At 48.3% G+C, this 21,296-nt stretch overlaps 2 protein-coding genes across 2 annotated transcripts; one reads left to right on the forward strand and one right to left on the reverse strand.

Moving 5' to 3' along the window:
• Nucleotides 1-878: 878 nt before the first annotated feature.
• Nucleotides 879-20,180, forward strand: LOC133644574 (NACHT domain- and WD repeat-containing protein 1-like). Its single transcript, XM_062039167.1, has 18 exons — nt 879-888; nt 959-1,075; nt 1,137-1,491; nt 1,708-2,995; nt 5,965-6,168; nt 6,242-6,395; nt 6,456-6,573; nt 6,638-6,793; nt 6,861-7,058; nt 7,122-7,244; nt 7,305-7,504; nt 10,511-10,773; nt 10,839-10,921; nt 10,992-11,140; nt 11,215-11,479; nt 13,796-14,349; nt 14,416-14,521; nt 14,588-20,180. The coding sequence occupies exons 2-18, from the start codon at nt 1,052-1,054 to the stop codon at nt 14,869-14,871; spliced, it is 4,524 nt and encodes a 1,507-aa protein (XP_061895151.1). The 5' UTR covers nt 879-888; nt 959-1,051; the 3' UTR covers nt 14,872-20,180.
• si:ch73-389b16.1 (coiled-coil domain-containing protein 18) lies at nt 17,308-18,155 on the reverse strand. The gene is made up of 2 exons (XM_062039194.1): nt 17,923-18,155; nt 17,308-17,852 (listed from the first exon to the last, which is right to left on the reverse strand). The coding sequence occupies exons 1-2, from the start codon at nt 18,095-18,097 to the stop codon at nt 17,635-17,637; spliced, it is 393 nt and encodes a 130-aa protein (XP_061895178.1). The 5' UTR covers nt 18,098-18,155; the 3' UTR covers nt 17,308-17,634.
• Nucleotides 20,181-21,296: the final 1,116 nt, after the last annotated feature.

Genomic DNA, 21,296 nt, shown 5'->3' on the forward strand with positions numbered 1-21,296 from the left:
CTGGGGACCCGGAACGGTCTTAGTCATAAAAATGTCAAAAATAAGTCATATCATATTTTCTTTCAAGGCTTAAACCTCTAGATCAACTTCAGATCTGTCGATAACATTTTCTTACATTTCTTAAAATGTTTAAAAAAAAAAAAAGGAAGTGAGAACTTGAATAAATCTAGATTTAGAACCGTGATAATGGCAAGAAGTCTTTCAATCAGGGTGTTAGTTTATGGAACAAACTTGACAATGGAATAAAACAATGTAAATCTCTTTCTGTATTAAAAACAAAGTAAAATCATGATGATGAAAAGATATGACTGTAGAATTATTGGTTTAATTGTTGTAAAATGAAAATATGGCTTTGTAGTTGCCGACTTTAAATGTCAATTGTTGTATTTGTGAAAATAGATGGAAGATATAAGTTTGTACCTTCTTTCTGCTCCTTTTCATTCATCTTTTACTTTAATGTTATGTTGATGTTTTTTATTTTATTCCTCTGTTTGATTTTTTATGAATGAAATAAATAATTGAACTGAACGGAGCCTTCTGTAAGTCAATAATCCAAGACAACATTGATTTTGATTCGTTATTATATTTTGAGCAATAACAGTTTTACATTTAAAAAACAGCTCTGTGTTATTAGTGTCGATATTGCCACTTTTTCTTGTTACATTTCAACTGTTTGCTCTTTTATGCCACTTTTTCTTTGTGTTTTGTAATAGTATTTCTATATTGTGCCGCGGGCCGTTAAGACAGCTGCGGGCCACACTTTGGACACCCTCGGTTTACCCTTGCAGTCTGTGACTTGCAGACATGAGCGGCGAGAGGAGGGCTCTCCTGGAGAAAGCATACCCACAAGTCCTCGCTTTTTGCCGCAGTATGGGCTTGGCGTTTGAGGTCAGTCCGCCTCCATCTGGAAGCCACGGTGGTGGGCGTGGCTCGTTCAGTTATGTCACTTCCTGTTTAGGTGGTGGACCTGCGCTGGGGGATTGGAAAGGTGACGTCGGGGGAGCACGACACCTGTGAGCTTTCCCTGCGAGAGATCTCCATCAGCAAGAAGATGTCTGCCGGTCCCGCCTTTGTGGTGAGTGTTCGCGGCGCTCCCCGTGTGTCCCTGCATTTCACTTCCTGTTTGGGTTCCCAAGGCTCTGCTGGGGAACCGCTACGGCCACCGACCACTTCCTGCTGGGATCCCGCACAAACAGTTTGAGCTGCTTGTGTCCAAACTGGCTAACAAACCCGATGCCGTTAGTCTTCTGACTAACTGGTACATGAGGGACGACAACGCGGTCCCGCCCACCTACTTCCTGCAGCCAGTCACGACTCACTTCCTCCACTACAGCGACCTCCGGCCTGAGCGTGCAACGCAGTCTGACGAGGAGGGGGCTTCTTGGCGTGTAATTGAGGCGAGCTTGTTGCGGCACCTGCGCTTCGCTGCTGGCGAGGCCGAGGCTGCCGGCGACATCACGGCGAAGGAGCGAAGCGTCTTCTTCACATCGGGTCAGATCACGCACATATATATATATATATATATATATGTACATATACACATACAAAAGTGTATTGCAAGGGAGTACCGCTGCGGCCCACACGGACCACAGCTGGAGAAGAGATATTTTTGATGTCCTTCTAGGAGGGGCTCACGGATCAAAAATGGGACCCGGCCCTATGGTAAGAAACACTGGGCTAACTAATGTGTTGTCCTGTCGTTTGCAGTCACAGAGCAAGAGTTGGAGCACGGGTTCGAGAAGGACGGCGACGGCACCTCAGCACTGCTCTTTATTCGTGAGATCCCTCGCTTGGCGAGGGGCGGGCCGAGACGTCTTGCCAGGTTCATGGACGCCACGGGCGATGGGCTGTTGGATGCGGAAGCACAGGGCCTCCTCGCCGGCCTCAAGTCCCGCCTCTACGCCTCGTGCAAGGACATGGTGAACGTGCACTGGGTGGAGCTCAGCAGGGGGGCCATCGAGCCCAGACGCAAGGAGCACGCTCAGTACCTGGACGCCATGAGCGAGCAGTTTGTGTGTCAGATGAAGGCCAGGGTCATGGCGGCACTACAAGTTCTGAAGGAGGGCGGGCCCAGGAAAGTTTGGGGAAGCACGGAAGACACCAAACACGGGCGGCTGGCGGAAGAGGTCAGCCGCCATCTTGCCTTGAGCGGCCAGATGTGCCGCGGCCTCCATGGTAGGGAGGGGCTTCTGGCCAAGCTGTGCCTCGCCATGTGGGAGGCCACCAACGTCCGTCACGGGCCGCTGGTGGTGCACGGTGCCGCCGGTATGGGCAAGACGGCGCTCTTATGTAAGCTGGTGCAGGAGATGCGCACCGTGCTGGAGGCGCGGGCCACGGTGGTGGTCAGGTTGCTCGGTGCTCGCCATCTCCAGAGAGAAGACGTCGACCGTCTCCTCCTCAGCGTCTGCCTCCAGATCTGTCTGGCCTGTGGTTTGGCCCCGCCCACCTCGCTGAGCACGCACCAGGGAACGGTCAGCTTCTTTCAGGAACTTTTGCTCTCGGTTTCCCAACAGGGCGACGTGCTGCTCGTGGTCTTGGATGGTGTGGACCGATTGTGCGAGCGCCATCGCGCTCTCTGCTGGCTGCCCCAAGAGCTGCCGCCCAACGTCCACCTTGTCGTCTCCATGGACACCAACAGCGAGGCCTTCGCCGCCGCGCGCCTCAAGCTGAAGTCTGTGGAACATTTCTTCCAAGTGGAACGTCTGACGCGCGAAGACGGCCGACGCATCATGGAGTCGCAGCTCAGCGCGTGCCAGCGAACTTTGACCCCCGAGCAGGCCGGCGCCGCACTGCAGTGTTTCGACTCGACGGGGTGTCCCGTCCACCTCCGACTTATCGTGTCTGCCGCTAAACGCTGGATGTCCTCCACCCCGCTGACGCGGCTTTGCTTGGGCGCCAACGCACAGGAAATGATGTCTGAGCTTTTCCTCATGCTGGAAGAGAAACACGGCAGGGAGATGGTGGGCGGGGCTTTGGGCTACATCGCACTGGCCAGGTGAGTTTTGTCAATCTGGCCACGCCCATAATGCGTCTAGGTCACTCATTAGCATAAATCAGTGGTTCTCAAACTTTTCACCGCATACCACCTCAGAAAACACTCTAACCACCATTATGACAACATTAAATACAGTAGTGTAGTAGACCTAAGTATTCATTAAGTACCACCATCATTAAATACAGTAGTGTAGTAGACCTAAGTATTCATTAAGTACCACCATTATGACAACATTAAATACAGTAGTGTAGTAGACCTAAGTATTCATTAAGTACCACCATCATGACAACATTAAATACAGTAGTGTAGTAGACCTAAGTATTCATTAAGTACCACCATTATGACAACATTAAATACAGTAGTGTAGTAGACCTAAGTATTCATTAAGTACCACCATAATGACAACATTAAATACAGTAGTGTAGTAGACCTAAGTATTCATTAAGTACCACCATTATGACAACATTAAATACAGTAGTGTAGTAGACCTAAGTATTCATTAAGTACCACCATAATGACAACATTAAATACAGTAGTGTAGTAGACCTAAGTATTCATTAAGTACCACCATAATGACAACATTAAATACAGTAGTGTAGTAGACCTAAGTATTCATTAAGTACCACCATAATGACAACATTAAATACAGTAGTGTAGTAGGCCTAAGTATTCATTAAGTACCACCATCATTAAATACAGTAGTGTAGTAGACCTAAGTATTCATTAAGTACCACCATCATTAAATACAGTAGTGTAGTAGACCTAAGTATTCATTAAGTACCACCATAATGACATCATTAAATACAGTAGTGTAGTAGACCTAAGTATTCATTAAGTACCACCATAATGACAACATTAAATACAGTAGTGTAGTAGACCTAAGTATTCATTAAGTACCACCATGATGACAACATTAAATACAGTAGTGTAGTAGACCTAAGTATTCATTAAGTACCACCATAATGACAACATTAAATACAGTAGTGTAGTAGACCTAAGTATTCATTAAGTACCACCATCATGACAACATTAAATACAGTAGTGTAGTAGACCTAAGTATTCATTAAGTACCACCATAATGACAACATTAAATACAGTAGTGTAGTAGACCTAAGTATTCATTAAGTACCACCATAATGACAACATTAAATACAGTAGTGTAGTAGACCTAAGTATTCATTAAGTACCACCATAATGACAACATTAAATACAGTAGTGTAGTACACCTAAGTATTCATTAAGTACCACTATAATGACAACATTAAATACAGTAGTGTAGTAGACCTAAGTATTCATTAAGTACCACCATAATGACAACATTAAATACAGTAGTGTAGTAGACCTAAGTATTCATTAAGTACCACCATCATTAAATACAGTAGTGTAGTAGACCTAAGTATTCATTAAGTACCACCATACCATAATGACAACATTAAATACAGTAGTGTAGTAGACCTAAGTATTCATTAAGTACCACCATAATGACAACATTAAATACAGTAGTGTAGTAGACCTAAGTATTCATTAAGTACCACCATCATGACAACATTAAATACAGTAGTGTAGTAGACCTAAGTATTCATTAAGTACCACCATAATGACAACATTAAATACAGTAGTGTAGTAGACCTAAGTATTCATTAAGTACCACCATCATGACAACATTAAATACAGTAGTGTAGTAGACCTAAGTATTCATTAAGTACCACCATCATGACAACATTAAATACAGTAGTGTAGTAGACCTAAGTATTCATTAAGTACCACCATACCATAATGACAACATTAAATACAGTAGTGTAGTAGACCTAAGTATTCATTAAGTACCACCATAATGACAACATTAAATACAGTAGTGTAGTAGACCTAAGTATTCATTAAGTACCACCATCATGACAACATTAAATACAGTAGTGTAGTAGACCTAAGTATTCATTAAGTACCACCATAATGACAACATTAAATACAGTAGTGTAGTAGACCTAAGTATTCATTAAGTACCACCATCATGACAACATTAAATACAGTAGTGTAGTAGACCTAAGTATTCATTAAGTACCACCATAATGACAACATTAAATACAGTAGTGTAGTAGACCTAAGTATTCATTAAGTACCACCATAATGACAACATTAAATACAGTAGTGTAGTAGACCTAAGTATTCATTAAGTACCACCATACCATAATGACAACATTAAATACAGTAGTGTAGTAGACCTAAGTATTCATTAAGTACCACCATAATGACAACATTAAATACAGTAGTGTAGTAGACCTAAGTATTCATTAAGTACCACCATAATGACAACATTAAATACAGTAGTGTAGTAGACCTAAGTATTCATTAAGTACCACCATACCATAATGACAACATTAAATACAGTAGTGTAGTAGACCTAAGTATTCATTAAGTACCACCATAATGACAACATTAAATACAGTAGTGTAGTAGACCTAAGTATTCATTAAGTACCACCATAATGACAACATTAAATACAGTAGTGTAGTAGTACTAAGTATTCATTAAGTACCACCATAATGACAACATTAAATACAGTAGTGTAGTAGACCTAAGTATTCATTAAGTACCACCATAATGACAACATTAAATACAGTAGTGTAGTAGACCTAAGTATTCATTAAGTACCACCATAATGACAACATTAAATACAGTAGTGTAGTAGACCTAAGTATTCATTAAAAGCAAGGTAGATTTTTTATTTGATGAGTATATTTATTATTTTGGCCACTAACATTACACACAGTTTGAATAGTAACACTGTGTTTGAATATTTAATGAAGCGTGCCACTAGATGGAGACAGCGTACCACAGTTTGAGAATCACTGACACGACGAACAAGTCTTTTGTTCTCAGTTGAGTGGTGGTAATGCTAATGTTAGCCTAGCCTGTTTGGCAATGCTAATGCTGAGACCCTTAAAAGCGGTGACATCATCATGTGACCACAGGGAAGGCCTGCTGGAGGCGGAGCTACGTGACATCATGTCGCTGGACAATGATATCATCAGCGAGGTGTACAAGTTTTCCCTCCCCCAGACGCCCGCCCTGATTCGGTTGCCCCCCCTGCTGTGGTCCCGCCTCCAAAGGGACCTGGAGGACCACCTGGAAGAGCGATGGACGTGTGGCGTTGCCGCCATCGCCTTCAGGGAGCGGTGATGAACACTTTTTGTAACCGTTCCATCAGATGTCTCCTCAAAGACCTAATCTTGTCTCTGATTCAATCAGGTGTCTGTTGGAGGCGGTCTCAGCACGCTATCTGACCACGGAGCGCAGGGGGCGGAGCTTGACCATCATGGCAGAGTACTTTCAGGGCGTGTGGTGTGGGAAACTGAAGCCGGTGGCTCTCCCGGGCCTGACGCTGCTGGTCGCTGACAGAAAGGTATGCAGTTAAGGAGCGTGGCGTTGGATCTCTCACCTGATTGGCTGTGGCATGTGTCAGGTCCCGCCCCAGCCGCTGTGGTTTGCTCCAGATTTAGCCAACGTCAGGAAGCTTCAGGAGTTGCCGTATCACCTGCTGCACGCCGGCCTGTGGGAGGAGCTACGTCGGGACGTCCTCGGTGGGTCCTTGTCAGAACTGAGAAAGACAACCACTTCCTGTTTGTCACTTCCTGTGTGCGTCAGGCAGCGCTGAGTGGCTTTTCTGTAAGAGCGCCGTAATGGGCGTGTCCAGTGTGATCCAGGACTTGGACCAGTGCTCCCTCTACATGGACTGCACGGAGACCCGCCTCCTGCGGGACGCTCTGGTCCTCATGGAGCCTGGTCTGGACTTCCTGGATGGTCCGTTACATCAAGTTGCCTCACATGTCTCCACGCCGGCTGCCATTTTCTTCTCCCTCCTACCCAGGGGCGTCGCACTTGTACACGGAGCTGCTGGCGCGACTGCGACACTTAGCCACGCCCTTCCCTTCACTGATTGGCCGACTGTGCAGCCAGTGTGAGGAGTTCTTGCTGACGTGTTCCCAGCCCGTCCTCATCCCCAAGTGCAGCTTCCTGCCGCCGCCTGGGGGGGCGCTGCAGCACACGCTGACGGGCCTGAGAGGAGGTCAGAGGTCACGCCATTCCCGCCGCACACGCACGATGCATCACTCCCTCGCTGTGTCTTCAGGTGTGGTCTGCGTGGACGTCAGCGTGGAGGCGCAGCTTCTAGTCGCCGGTTCAGACGAAGGCGTGGTGGCGGTCTGGAGCCTCGCTGACGGACATCTTGAACGCACGCTGAGCGCTCACACGGGTTGGTCCACGCCAAGTCACGCCATCTTCCTTAAACATTAAACAAACTTTGCTCCCGCAGCCGCCATCTTGTCACTTAAGCTGATCCAAAGCCCCGCCCACTGCCTCTCATTGGGTGCTGATGGCTCTTTGAAGAGGTGGAGCCTGACAAGCGGCCAACAATTGCTGTGCGTTCAAGAGGCGTGGCCTGTTGACCACACCCCCTCACCGGTCCGCTTGCACCTGTGTGGTCAGCTGATCTTCGCCTACAACAGGACGCAGGTACGGCACAGTCTCCGCCTCCTCCTCCTCCTACACCTCCCGTGCAGGTGTCCATGTTGACAGTCTCCGCCTCCTCCTCCTCCTACACCTCCCCCTCCTCCCGTGCAGGTGTCCATGTTGACAGTCTCCTCCTCCTCCTCCTCCTCCTCCTACACCTCCCCCTCCTCCCGTGCAGGTGTCCATGTTGACAGTCTCCTCCTCCTCCTCCTCCTCCACCTCCCCCTCCTCCCGTGCAGGTGTCCATGTTGACAGTCTCCGCCTCCTCCTCCTCCTACACCTCCCCCTCCTCCCGTGCAGGTGTCCATGTTGACAGTCTCCGCCTCCTCCTCCTCCTACACCTCCCCCTCCTCCCGTGCAGGTGTCCATGTTGACAGTCTCCTCCTCCTCCTCCTCCTCCTACACCTCCCCCTCCTCCCGTGCAGGTGTCCATGTTGACAGTCTCCTCCTCCTCCACCTCCCCCTCCTCCCGTGCAGGTGTCCATGTTGACAGTCTCCTCCTCCTCCTCCTCCTCCTCCTCCCCCTCCTCCCGTGCAGGTGTCCATGTTGACAGTCTCCTCCTCCTCCTCCTCCTCCTCCTCCTCCTCCTCCTGTGCAGGTGTCCATGTTGACAGTCTCCTCCTCCTCCTCCTCCTGTGCAGGTGTCCATGTTGACAGTCTCCTCCTCCTCCTCTGCCTCCTGTGCAGGTGTCCATGTTGACAGTCTCCTCCTCCTCCTCCTCCTCCTCTGCCTCCTCCTGTGCAGGTGTCCATGTTGACAGTCTCCTCCTCCTCCCCCTCCTCCTGTGCAGGTGTCCATGTTGACAGTCTCCTCCTCCTCCTCCTCCTCCTCCTGTGCAGGTGTCCATGTTGACAGTCTCCTCCTCCTCCCCCTCCTCCTGTGCAGGTGTCCATGTTGACAGTCTCCTCCTCCTCCTCCTCCTCCTATGCAGGTGTCCATGTTGACAGTCTCCTCCTCCTCCCCCTCCTCCTGTGCAGGTGTCCATGTTGACAGTCTCCTCCTCCCCCTCCTCCTGTGCAGGTGTCCATGTTGACAGTCTCCTCCTCCCCCTCCTCCTGTGCAGGTGTCCATGTTGACAGTCTCCTCCTCCTCCTCCTCCTGTGCAGGTGTCCATGTTGACAGTCTCCTCCTCCTCCTCTGCCTCCTGTGCAGGTGTCCATGTTGACAGTCTCCTCCTCCTCCTCCTCCTCTGCCTCCTCCTGTGCAGGTGTCCATGTTGACAGTCTCCTCCTCCTCCCCCTCCTCCTGTGCAGGTGTCCATGTTGACAGTCTCCTCCTCCTCCTCCTCCTCCTCCTGTGCAGGTGTCCATGTTGACAGTCTCCTCCTCCTCCCCCTCCTCCTGTGCAGGTGTCCATGTTGACAGTCTCCTCCTCCTCCTCCTCCTCCTATGCAGGTGTCCATGTTGACAGTCTCCTCCTCCTCCCCCTCCTCCTGTGCAGGTGTCCATGTTGACAGTCTCCTCCTCCTTCCCCTCCTCCTATGCAGGTGTCCATGTTGACAGTCTCCTCCTCCTCCCCCTCCTCCTATGCAGGTGTCCATGTTGACAGTCTCCTCCTCCTCCCCCTCCTCCTGTGCAGGTGTCCATGTTGACAGTCTCCTCCTCCTCCCCCTCCTCCTGTGCAGGTGTCCATGTTGACAGTCTCCTCCTCCTCCCCCTCCTCCTGTGCAGGTGTCCATGTTGACAGTCTCCTCCTCCCCCTCCTCCTATGCAGGTGTCCATGTTGACAGTCTCCTCCTCCTCCTCCTCCTGTGCAGGTGTCCATGTTGACAGTCTCCTCCTCCTCCTCTGCCTCCTGTGCAGGTGTCCATGTTGACAGTCTCCTCCTCCTCCTCCTCCTCTGCCTCCTCCTGTGCAGGTGTCCATGTTGACAGTCTCCTCCTCCTCCCCCTCCTCCTGTGCAGGTGTCCATGTTGACAGTCTCCTCCTCCTCCCCCTCCTCCTGTGCAGGTGTCCATGTTGACAGTCTCCTCCTCCTCCTCCTCCTCCTATGCAGGTGTCCATGTTGACAGTCTCCTCCTCCTCCCCCTCCTCCTGTGCAGGTGTCTATGTTGACAGTCTCCTCCTCCTCCCCCTCCTCCTGTGCAGGTGTCCATGTTGACAGTCTCCTCCTCCTCCCCCTCCTCCTGTGCAGGTGTCCATGTTGACAGTCTCCTCCTCCTCCCCCTCCTCCTGTGCAGGTGTCCATGTTGACAGTCTCCTCCTCCCCCTCCTCCTATGCAGGTGTCCATGTTGACAGTCTCCTCCTCCTCCTCCTCCTGTGCAGGTGTCCATGTTGACAGTCTCCTCCTCCTCCTCTGCCTCCTGTGCAGGTGTCCATGTTGACAGTCTCCTCCTCCTCCTCCTCCTCTGCCTCCTCCTGTGCAGGTGTCCATGTTGACAGTCTCCTCCTCCTCCCCCTCCTCCTGTGCAGGTGTCCATGTTGACAGTCTCCTCCTCCTCCCCCTCCTCCTGTGCAGGTGTCCATGTTGACAGTCTCCTCCTCCTCCTCCTCCTCCTATGCAGGTGTCCATGTTGACAGTCTCCTCCTCCTCCCCCTCCTCCTGTGCAGGTGTCCATGTTGACAGTCTCCTCCTCCTTCCCCTCCTCCTATGCAGGTGTCCATGTTGACAGTCTCCTCCTCCTCCCCCTCCTCCTATGCAGGTGTCCATGTTGACAGTCTCCTCCTCCTCCCCCTCCTCCTGTGCAGGTGTCCATGTTGACAGTCTCCTCCTCCTCCCCCTCCTCCTGTGCAGGTGTCCATGTTGACAGTCTCCTCCTCCTCCCCCTCCTCCTATGCAGGTGTCCATGTTGACAGTCTCCTCCTCCTCCCCCTCCTCCTATGCAGGTGTCCATGTTGACAGTCTCCTCCTCCTCCCCCTCCTCCTATGCAGGTGTCCATGTTGACAGTCTCCTCCTCCTCCCCCTCCTCCTGTGCAGGTGTCCATGTTGACAGTCTCCTCCTCCTCCCCCTCCTCCTGTGCAGGTGTCCATGTTGACAGTCTCCTCCTCCCCCTCCTCCTGTGCAGGTGTCCATGTTGACGTCAGACGGCGTGCCCACGCTCCTGCTCGCCGGCCATGACGGCTCGCTGTGTCTGGGAATTCTGGAGGATTCCGTGATGGTTCTGTCCGACTCGGGCCAGGTGAGAATATTGGGGCCTGGAGGCGGAGCTTCAGGTGTGGCCATCCAGCTGGAAGACTGGGGGCGGACTTTGACGGCCATCAACAGCGTCACACTCCCCAAGCGTGCAAAAGTCTTCCTGGTTTCCTCTGAAGGCTTTCTCTACCAGGTGTGTTCTCCTCCGCTCAGGTGACACGCCTGATCCTCATCCTGATCATGTGACTCTAGATCTCCAGGTCGGGAAAGCACTCGCGTGTCCACTTTCCTGTGCGGCCATCTTTGTTTTCTGTCACTGCTGATGAGAAAATCCTCTTAGCGGGTAAAGTTAGCATTGAAGCTAAAGGAAGCATCTTAGCTTGCTTTAAAATGTGTGTCATGTGATCTCACAGGAAGTGATGTCACTTTGAGCCTCTTCAACATCCACATTGACTCCATCCATAGTTTTCTCCAACTCAAACATGACGCCGGCGTCCTGTGTGCTTGCGTCTCGCCTGACACGCGACTCATCGCCACCGGCGCCATCGACCAGCTCATACGAGTGTGACGCCACACACACACTCTTTTAACTTTGTGTTGGATTTAACTCTGTGTGTGCGTGTGCGTGTGTGTCAGGTGTGGTCGGTGACCACCGGAGCCTTGCTGGACGTTTTTTGCGGTTCCGACGCTCCAATCACGCGTGTCCTTTTCTACGAGCGCTTCCTTGTGTCCACGTGTGCAGCTGCCTCCTGTCTGCACGTGTGGGCTGTCAATCACCACAAGCCTCCCGCCCACATCCCCGCAGGCTCCGCCCACGCGGCCGTCACTAAGGACGCAGAGCAGGTTTTTTACGTGAGTGGCCATGAACCCTCGCAGGTGGTGAGCTGGAACAACAACACAGGTGTGTCAGCACTTCTCTCATTTATTGCCGTCTTGGCGTGTTGTTGCCATGTTGTTGCCGTCTTGGCGTGTTGTTGGTGTGTTAGTGTGTTGTTGCCGTCTTGGCGTGTTGTTGCCATGTTGTTGCCGTCTTGGCGTGTTGTTGGTGTGTTAGCGTGTTGTTGCCATGTTGTTGCCGTCTTAGCGTGTTGTTGCCATGTTGTTGCCGTCTTGGCGTGTTGTTGCCATGTTGTTGCCGTCTTGGCGTGTTGTTGCCATGTTGTTGCCGTCTTGGCGTGTTGTTGCCATGTTGTGGCCATCTTGGCGTGTTGTTGGTGTGTTAGCGTGTTGTTACCATGTTGTTGCCATGTTGTTGCCGTCTTGGCATGTTGTTGCCATGTTGTTGCCGTCTTGGCATGTTGTTGCCATGTTGTTGCCGTCTTGGCGTGTTGTTGGTGTGTTAGCGTGTTGTTGCCATGTTGTTGCCCTCTTGGCATGTTGTTGCCGTCTTGGCGTGTTGTTGGTGTGTTAGTGTGTTGTTGCTGCTTTGTTGAGTTATGTTGATGCATGTTTGTGTGTTGCCATGTTAGTGTGTTGTGGTGTGTTGTTGCCGTGTTAGTGTGTTGTTGCTGCTTTGTTGAGTTATCATGTTGAGGCATGTTTGTGTGTTGGCATGTTAGCGTGTTGTGGTGTGTTGTTGCCGTGTTAGTGTGTTGTTGCTGCTTTGTTGAGTTATCATGTTGAGGCATGTTGTGTGTGTGTTGGCATGTTAGCGTGTTGTGGTGTTGGTGTGTTGTTGCGTGTTAGTGTGTTGTTGCTGCTTTGTTGAGTTATCATGTTGAGGCATGTTTGTGTGTTGGCATGTTAGCGTGTTGTGGTGTTGGTGTGTTGTTGCCGTGTTAGTGTGTTGTTGCTGCTTTGTTGAGTTATCATGTTGAGGCATGTTGTGTGTGTGTTGGCATGTTAGCGTGTTGTGGTGTTGGCGTGTTAGTGTGTTGTTGCTGCTTTGTTGAGTTATCATGTTGAGGCATGTTGTGTGTGTGTTGGCATGTTAGCGTGTTGTGGTGTTGGCGTGTTAGTGTGATGCTGCTTTGTTGAGTTATCATGTTGAGGCATGTGTGTGTGTTGGCATGTTAGCGTGTTGTGGTGTTGGCGTGTTAGTGTGTTGTAGCTGCTTTGTTGAGTTATCATGTTGAGGCATGTTGTGTGTGTGTTGGCATGTTAGCGTGTTGTGGTGTTGGCGTGTTAGTGTGTTGTAGCTGCTTTGTTGAGTTATCATGTTGAGGCATGTTGTGTGTGTGTTGGCATGTTAGCGTGTTGTGGTGTTGGCGTGTTAGTGTGATGTTGCTGCTTTGTTGAGTTATCATGTTGAGGCATGTTGTGTGTGTGTTGGCATGTTAGCGTGTTGTGGTGTTGGCGTGTTAGTGTGTTGTAGCTGCTTTGTTGAGTTATCATGTGGAGGCATGTTGTGTGTGTGTTGGCATGTTAGCGTGTTGTGGTGTTGGCGTGTTAGTGTGTTGTTGCTGCTTTGTTGAGTTATCATGTTGAGGCATGTTGTGTGTGTGTTGGCATGTTAGCGTGTTGTGGTGTTGGCGTGTTAGTGTGATGTTGCTGCTTTGTTGAGTTATCATATTGAGGCATGTTGTGTGTGTGTTGGCATGTTAGCGTGTTGTGGTGTTGGCGTGTTAGTGTGTTGTTGCTGCTTTGTTGAGTTATCATGTTGAGGCATGTTGTGTGTGTGTTGGCATGTTAGCGTGTTGTGGTGTTGGCGTGTTAGTGTGTTGTAGCTGCTTTGTTGACTTATCATGTTGAGGCATGTTGTGTGTGTGTTGGCATGTTAGCGTGTTGTGGTGTTGGCGTGTTAGTGTGTTGTTGCTGCTTTGTTGAGTTATCATGTTGAGGCATGTTGTGTGTGTGTTGGCATGTTAGCGTGTTGTGGTGTTGGCGTGTTAGTGTGTTGTAGCTGCTTTGTTGAGTTATCATGTTGAGGCATGTTGTGTGTGTGTTGGCATGTTAGCGTGTTGTGGTGTTGGCGTGTTAGTGTGTTGTAGCTGCTTTGTTGAGTTATCATGTTGAGGCATGTTGTGTGTGTGTTGGCATGTTAGCGTGTTGTGGTGTTGCCGTGTTAGTGTGTTGTAGCTGCTTTGTTGAGTTATCATGTTGAGGCATGTTGTGTGTGTGTTGGCATGTTAGCGTGTTGTGGTGTTGGCGTGTTAGTGTGTTGTAGCTGCTTTGTTGAGTTATCATGTTGAGGCATGTTGTGTGTGTGTTGGCATGTTAGCGTGTTGTGGTGTTGCCGTGTTAGTGTGTTGTTGAGTTAGCATGTTGTTGCTTGCAGGCAAAGCGTCGGGCCACCTGGCGCTGTCGGCGGCGGCGAGCTGCCTGGCGTTGGCGCAGCACAAGCGCCTCCTGCTGGTGGGCCTGAGCAGCGGCGCCGTGCTCATTTATCCTTTGGACCTCCCCGACGAGACGCTGGCCATTCCGCCTCCAGAGAGCCTGCTTGGCGTGCTGCAGGTGGCGGTGAGCGTGCAGGAGACGCGTGCCGTGGTGGCGTACGAGGACTCGCTGTGCGTCTTCCAGATCACCACCAGGGAGCGCTACCCCTCCGTGGAGGGCCCGCTGGAGCGCGTGCAGCTGTCGGCGCAGGACGGCCCGCTCAGCGCCGTGGCGCTGCTGTCGGACCGCCGCCTGCTCTACGGGACGGAGTGTGGCCGCGTGACGCTCTACGACGGCGCCCAGGGCAGCGCCACCACTTTGGAGCGACACCGCAGCAACATCACCTGTTTGACGGCCAGCAACTGGGGCACGCACTTCCTGGTGGGCTCCCAGGACGCCGTGCAGCAACTGTGGACCCTCAAGCCGCTCGCTGTCAACCACGTCATGGAGTACAAGGTCACACGCGCTCATAGGAGGTCAAACATCAAAGAGGAAGTGACATCATCACGGTCCTGTGTGCAGGGTGTGTTTTCGGAGGGCGTGGCGTGCGCCGCCTTCTCAGAGAGCGACCAGGTGGTCTTCACGGGCTCACGGGACAGAACCATCAAGGTTTGGGACGTGACCTCAGGTACCAGGACCTTACTGTCGGGCTTTGACCACGTGACCATGTGACGTGTACCGTGTGTGTCGTCAGGGAACCTCCTGCTGGTCCAGTCCGTGGAGTCCGCCGTGGTCGCCATGGTGACGTCCCGGAACGGCTTTGTGGCGCTGGCGCAGCGCGGCGTCGTCATCCAGGAAGTGTTCCACTGTCCCCAGTGCGTGGCGCCCGATTACAACCCGCTGAGGTACCGCGTCACCTCCACCCACCAGGGTGGCGCCGGGCAGCAGGGAGGCGTGTCCCACCAGCAGGACTTTAACCCCGCCCATTTCACCCTCGACTGCAAAGCTCCGCCCTCACCCACCTGTGTCCTCCTCTGAAGTGCTGAGGGGCGGAGTCAGGGCACTGTTGGTGTTAGCATGCTAGCATGTTTGGCGTTTAAAGATTTGTTTACATTTTTTACCTCATTTCTTTTTCTTTTTCTTTCAATTTTTCGTGACCAACAAACGTATATCCACAATGTACATAACAGTCAAGGAACAACAAACATATATCCACAATGTACATAACAGTCAAGGAACAACAAACATATATCCACAATGTACATAACAGTCAAGGAACAACAAACGTATATCCACAATGTACATAACAGTCAAGGAACAACAAACATATATCCACAATGTACATAACAGTCAAGGAACAACAAACGTATATCCACAATGTACATAACAGTCAAGGAACAACAAACATATATCCACAATGTACATAACAGTCAAGGAACAACAAACATATATCCACAATGTACATAACAGTCAAGGAACAACAAACATATATCCACAATGTACATAACAGTCAAGGAACAACAAACATATATCCACAATGTACATAACAGTCAAGGAACAACAAACATATATCCACAATGTACATAACAGTCAAGGAACAACAAACATATATCCACAATGTACATAACAGTCAAGGAAGACACTTCCTGTTGGGGAACAGAGCGTGTGAACTTAAACAGGAAGCAAACCCTCACTTCCTGAAGATGACTCCGCCTCTAGGCACTTTAGCAAAATGGCATGTTTTGATCTTTTATCAGACGACACACGAATAAGTGATTATTGATTATGGATCAATGCTATTTTATTAGACGACACATGAAAAAGTGATTATTGATTATGGATTAATGCTATTTTATTAGACGACACATGAATAAGTGATTATTGATTATAGATCAATGCTATTTTATTAGACGACACATGAAAAAGTGATTATTGATTATGGATTAATGCTATTTTATTAGACGACACATGAATAAGTGATTATTGATTATGGATCAATGCTATTTTATTAGACGACACATGAATAAGTGATTATTGATTATGGATCAATGCTATTTTATTAGACGACACATGAAAAAGTGATTATTGATTATGGATTAATGCTATTTTATTAGACGACACATGAATAAGTGATTATTGATTATGGATCAATGCTATTTTATTAGACGACACATGAAAAAGTGATTATTGATTATGGATCAATGCTATTTTATTAGACGACACATGAAAAAGTGATTATTGATTATGGATTAATGCTATTTTATTAGACGACACATGAATAAGTGATTATTGATTATGGATTAATGCTATTTTATTAGACACATGAATAAGTGATTATTGATTATGGATCAATGCTATTTTATTAGACGACACATGAAAAAGTGATTATTGATTATGGGTCAATGCTATTTTATTAGACGACACATGAAAAAGTGATTATTGATTATGGATCAATGCTATTTTATTAGACGTCACATGAATAAGTGATTATTGATTATGGGTCAATGCTATTTTATTAGACGACACATGAATAAGTGATTATTGATTATGGATCAATGCTATTTTATTAGACGACACATGAAAAAGTGATTATTGATTATGGATCAATGCTATTTTATTAGACGACACGTGAAAAAGTGATTATTGATTATGGATCAATGCTATTTTATTAGACGACACATGAAAAAGTGATTATTGATTATGGATCGATGCTATTTTATTAGACGACACATGAAAAAGTGATTATTGATTATGGATCAATGCTATTTTATTAGACGACACATGAAAAAGTGATTATTGATTATGGATCAATGCTATTGGCTAACTAAACATTTCAAACAATATTCAAGAAGTTTGAGCTTAGTGATTACGTTAAAGCTTCCTTTTGTGTGTTTTGTGCCTCGGGGAGAGTTGGAGGAGCGTCATGTGATCTTGTCATGTCTTCCCAGAGAGACTTTACATAACTAGCACGGAATATTCCAGAACACGCTTGCAGCGCGCTAAAAATAAACATCTTTTAAAAAGCAGCCTGTTAGCTTAGCCTTAGTGTGACCAAAACATGACTTTGCATAAGATGCTAGCATTAGCCACAGTGTTGTTAGCATACTAAGCATTAGCCACATTGTTGTGTTAGCATACTAGCATTAGTGTTGTGTTAGCATACCAGCATTAGCCACATTAGTGACTAAGCTAACCAACAGCATCGTGTTAGGATACTAGCATTTGCCACATTAGTGAAAATGCTAAGTAATATATCATGGTGTTAGCATATTTACTTTAATGCTAGTATACTCTAGCATGGTGTTAGCACACTAGCATTGGTAAACATGCTATGTTAGCATTATGTTGTCACCAATGTGTTAGCATACTAGCATTGGTAAACATGCTATGTTAGCATCATGTTGTCACCAATGTGTTAGCATACTAGCATTGGTAAACATGCTATGTTAGCATCATGTGTTAGCATACTGCTTTATTGGACTAATGATCAGCATGGAAGAATTATGAAAGGAGAGCAAAATGTCTTGTTGCATTTATTTCTCCAAAAGAAGGTTTGTGGCAAAAGTCTTTGGTCAGTGAGTTTGTCCCAGAAGCTTCTGGTGTTCACCTGAGGCCGGCCGCCAGTTTCTCTGGTGTTCACCTGAGGTCGGCCGCCAGTTTCTCTGGTGTTCACCTGAGGCCGGCCGCCAGTTTCTCTGGTGTTCACCTGAGGCCGGCCGCCAGTTTCTCTGGTGTTCACCTGAGGCCGGCCGCCAGTTTCTCTGGTGTTCACCTGAGGCCGGCCGCCAGTTTCTCTGGTGTTCACCTGAGGCCGGCCGCCAGTTTCTCCATGGCCGCCTTGCGCTCCTCCGCCTTCTGCTGCGAGCGCTGCAGGACGTTGCGCAGCTCCTGGAGGTGGTCCAGGGTCCCCACCAGCTCCCCCTTCACCGTCTTCATCTGGCTCTCCAGCATCTGAGTCTGGTGCAGAGAGTTCCTCCTGTGACGCCGGCTGGAGCGCACCTTCTCCTCCAGGTCCTCCACTGCACACACACAACACTGGTGACCTCCACCCAGGCACGTTGGGCTGAGACCTGGTGAAAAATCACTCACCCAGGTTCTCTTGGACCTTCTCCGACCCGGACTCTGTCCTTTTGTCCATCAGGTCTTTGGTCTGCTGCATCAACTTCTCCATCTTGGCCAGTTGTGCCGCCTTGGAGTCGCTGTCCCGGCGGATCTTCAGCCGTTCTCGCTCTCTGGGACTCGGTTCACCGTCGTACTTGTCCATGTCTGCCGATCAGAGCCAAGGACTCTGTGGATTCTGCCAGACTGTGGACTTGTGTCATCTTTGTGTTCTTATACGCCCCTCCTCCTCATATCCCGAGGTCTTTAGAACAGTCCCTGCTCAGTCCCTGCTCATCATGAGATCTGCTCTCCTAGGCCTCCAGCACATGTTCTTCCCTTTCTGGGATCTTTGGTCCACACAAAGTCTTCTGTAAACCTTGCTCAGGAACTTTCCTGACCTCAAACTTTTATCTTCTCATCCACCAGATTTGATGTACCACTTTTACAACAATACATCTGCAGTTGCTTAGCTACAATGCATGCTAACGCTAGCCACATGCTAGAAAATATTAGCCACAATAGTGAACTTGCTGACAAACATTAACCATGTAAGAAAACATGCTAACATTAGACACAATAGTGAACATGCTAACATTAGCCACAATAGTGAACTTGCTGACAAACATTAACCATGTAAGAAAACATGCTAACATTAGACACAATAGTGAACATGCTAACATTAGCCACAATAGTGAACTTGCTGACAAACATTAACCATGTAAGAAAACATGCTAACATTATCCACAATAGTGAACATGCTAACATTAGCCACAATAGTGAACTTGCTGACAAACATTAACCATGTAAGAAAACATGCTAACATTATCCACAATAGTGAACATGCTAACATTAGCCACAATAGTGAACTTGCTGACAAACATTAACCATGTAAGAAAACATGCTAACATTAGACACAATAGTGAACATGTTACCATTAGCCACAATAGTGAACTTGCTAGCGTGCATTAGCCATGCTAAGGAGCATTAGCTACAGGGCTATCCTAGCATTTTGAAAAAATTGGAGGATGAGACACTAATATTTTTAATGTTGTAAAAAAAAGCTTTTGTTGTGTATTCATGCTATTTGACCTTTCAATGTTGCTGTAGTTTGTAAGTGCCTACTGGCATACCTATTGCTAGGTTTGTAAGTGCCTACTGGCATACCTATTGCTAGGTTTGTAAGTGCCTACTGGCATACCTATTGCTAGGTTTGTAAGTGCCTACTGGCATACCTATTGCTAGGTTCAGCATGCAGTTACCCCGGGTGTAGTTTGTAAGTGCCTACTGGCATACCTATTGCTAGGTTCAGCATGCAGTTACCCCGGGTGTAGTTTGTAAGTGCCTACTGGCATACCTATTGCTAGGTTCAGCATGCAGTTACCCCGGGTGTAGTTTGTAAGTGCCTACTGGCATACCTATTGCTAGGTTCAGCATGCAGTTACCCCGGATGTAGTTTGTAAGTGCCTACTGGCATACCTATTGCTAGGTTCAGCATGCAGTTACCCCGGGTGTAGTTTGTAAGTGCCTACTGGCATACCTATTGCTAGGTTCAGCATGCAGTTACCCCGGATGTAGTTTGTAAGTGCCTACTGGCATACCTATTGCTAGGTTCAGCATGCAGGTGGACGCTGTAATGCTGCTCTCCCAAGGTGCGCTACAGAAAGTGTTTAAACGTGTGCATCGCCTCGTTATTCAGGTCTAAGTACACCACATAATTGGTGACAAGTAAATGGGTTTAGATGAATGAAAATGGCGTACTTTTCCCAAAGACCGGACGAGTTTAAGCCAGAACAAGAACAATGGTCAGCGCATGGAGTTGCTGTTTGAAGCACACGATGTGGATGACGACAAAAAGGTCCCCATTTTGTTAAGTTCAGTCGCTGCAACCACGTATGGACTTGTACACAATCTGCTTCAAGCAGGCAAGTTGTTAAGTTCAGTCGCTGCCACCACGTATGGACTTGTACACAATCTGCTTCAAGCAGGCAAGTTGTTAAGTTCAGTCGCTGCCACCACGTATGGACTTGTACACAATCTGCTTCAAGCAGGCAAGTCAAAGGACAAAACTTTTGATGAAGTTGTGACCATTCTGACAAACCACAAGAAGTTACTTTTTGGTTGGCCAACGGTTTACGTTGTATTGCGCACCCTGACGGCAAGTGTGGGAGTGGGTTCTGAAGTATGAAGTAAAGAGACGTAACTTCATCACCTCGCCTGGTTATTGACTCCATCCCAGAATATTACACTGCCCATACCTATGCTCCTTCAAAGGCTGTGCTACTGGCTGCAAAGCATTGCACTTTCAAATACAACAATGAGTAGAGAGGAGTGTTGTGTGTATATGTGGAAATAAATGAACACTGAAATTCAAGTATTTATTTTATATATATATATATATATATATATATATATATATATATATATATATATATATATATATATATATATATATATATATATATATAGCTAGAATTCACTTAAATTCAAGTATTTCTTGTATATATATATATACAAGAAATACTTGAATTTAAGTGAATTCTAGCTATAAATATACTCCTCCCCCTTAACTCCGCCCTCCCCAAATCTCCCAAATTTGGAGGCGTCCAGGTTGGCAAGTATGATGTACCCCCCAGCAAGTATAATGTTCCCCCCAGCAAGAATGATGTTCCCCCCAGCAAGTATAATGTTCCCCCCAGCAAGTATGATGTTCCCCCCAGCAAGTATGTCCCCCCCCCCCCCCAGCTGGTGTAGGCCCCCCAGCAAGTATGATGTCCCCCCAGCTGGTGTAGGGCCCCCCCCCCCAGCAAGTATGATGTCCCCCCCAGCAAGAATGATGTCTCCCCCAGCAAGAATGATGTTCCCCCCAGCAACTATGATGTCCCCCCAGCTGGTGTAGGCCCCCCCCCCCCCAGCAAGTATGATGTCCCCCCCCAGCAAGTATGATGTCCCCCCCAGCAAGAATGATGTCTCCCCCAGCAAGAATGATGTTCCCCCCAGCAACTATGATGTCCCCCCAGCTGGTGTAGGCCCCCCCCCCCCCCAGCAAGTATGATGTCCCCCCCAGCAAGAATGATGTCTCCCCCAGCAAGAATGATGTTCCCCCCAGCAACTATGATGTCCCCCCAGCTGGTGTAGCCCCCCCCCCAGCAAGTATGATGTCCCCCCCCAGCAAGTATGATGTTCCCCCCAGCAAGTATGATGTCCCCCCCAGCAAGAATGATGTCTCCCCCAGCAAGAATGATGTTCCCCCCAGCAACTATGATGTCCCCCCAGCTGGTGTAGCCCCCCCCCAGCAAGTATGATGTCCCCCCCCAGCAAGTATGATGTTCCCCCCAGCAAGTATGATGTACCCCCCAGCTGGT

The sequence above is a fragment of the Entelurus aequoreus genome, linkage group LG27, assembly GCF_033978785.1.
Source record: "Entelurus aequoreus isolate RoL-2023_Sb linkage group LG27, RoL_Eaeq_v1.1, whole genome shotgun sequence".
In the NCBI taxonomy this organism is placed as follows: domain Eukaryota; kingdom Metazoa; phylum Chordata; class Actinopteri; order Syngnathiformes; family Syngnathidae; genus Entelurus; species Entelurus aequoreus.

Bases quoted from the DNA above. Each gene is read 5' to 3' on its own strand.
- LOC133644574 (XM_062039167.1), top strand. From the start codon at position 1,052: ATGTCTGCCGGTCCCGCCTTTGTG. The intron at 6,169-6,241 runs GTGATGAACACT...TGATTCAATCAG, and splicing joins GCCATCGCCTTCAGGGAGCG to GTGTCTGTTGGAGGCGGTCT. The intron at 6,574-6,637 runs GTGGGTCCTTGT...TGTGTGCGTCAG, and splicing joins GCTACGTCGGGACGTCCTCG to GCAGCGCTGAGTGGCTTTTC.
- si:ch73-389b16.1 (XM_062039194.1), bottom strand. From the start codon at position 18,097: ATGGACAAGTACGACGGTGAACCGAGTCCCAGAGAGCGAGAACGGCTG. The intron at 17,853-17,922 runs GTGAGTGATTTT...GTGTGTGTGCAG, and splicing joins GAAGGTCCAAGAGAACCTGG to TGGAGGACCTGGAGGAGAAG.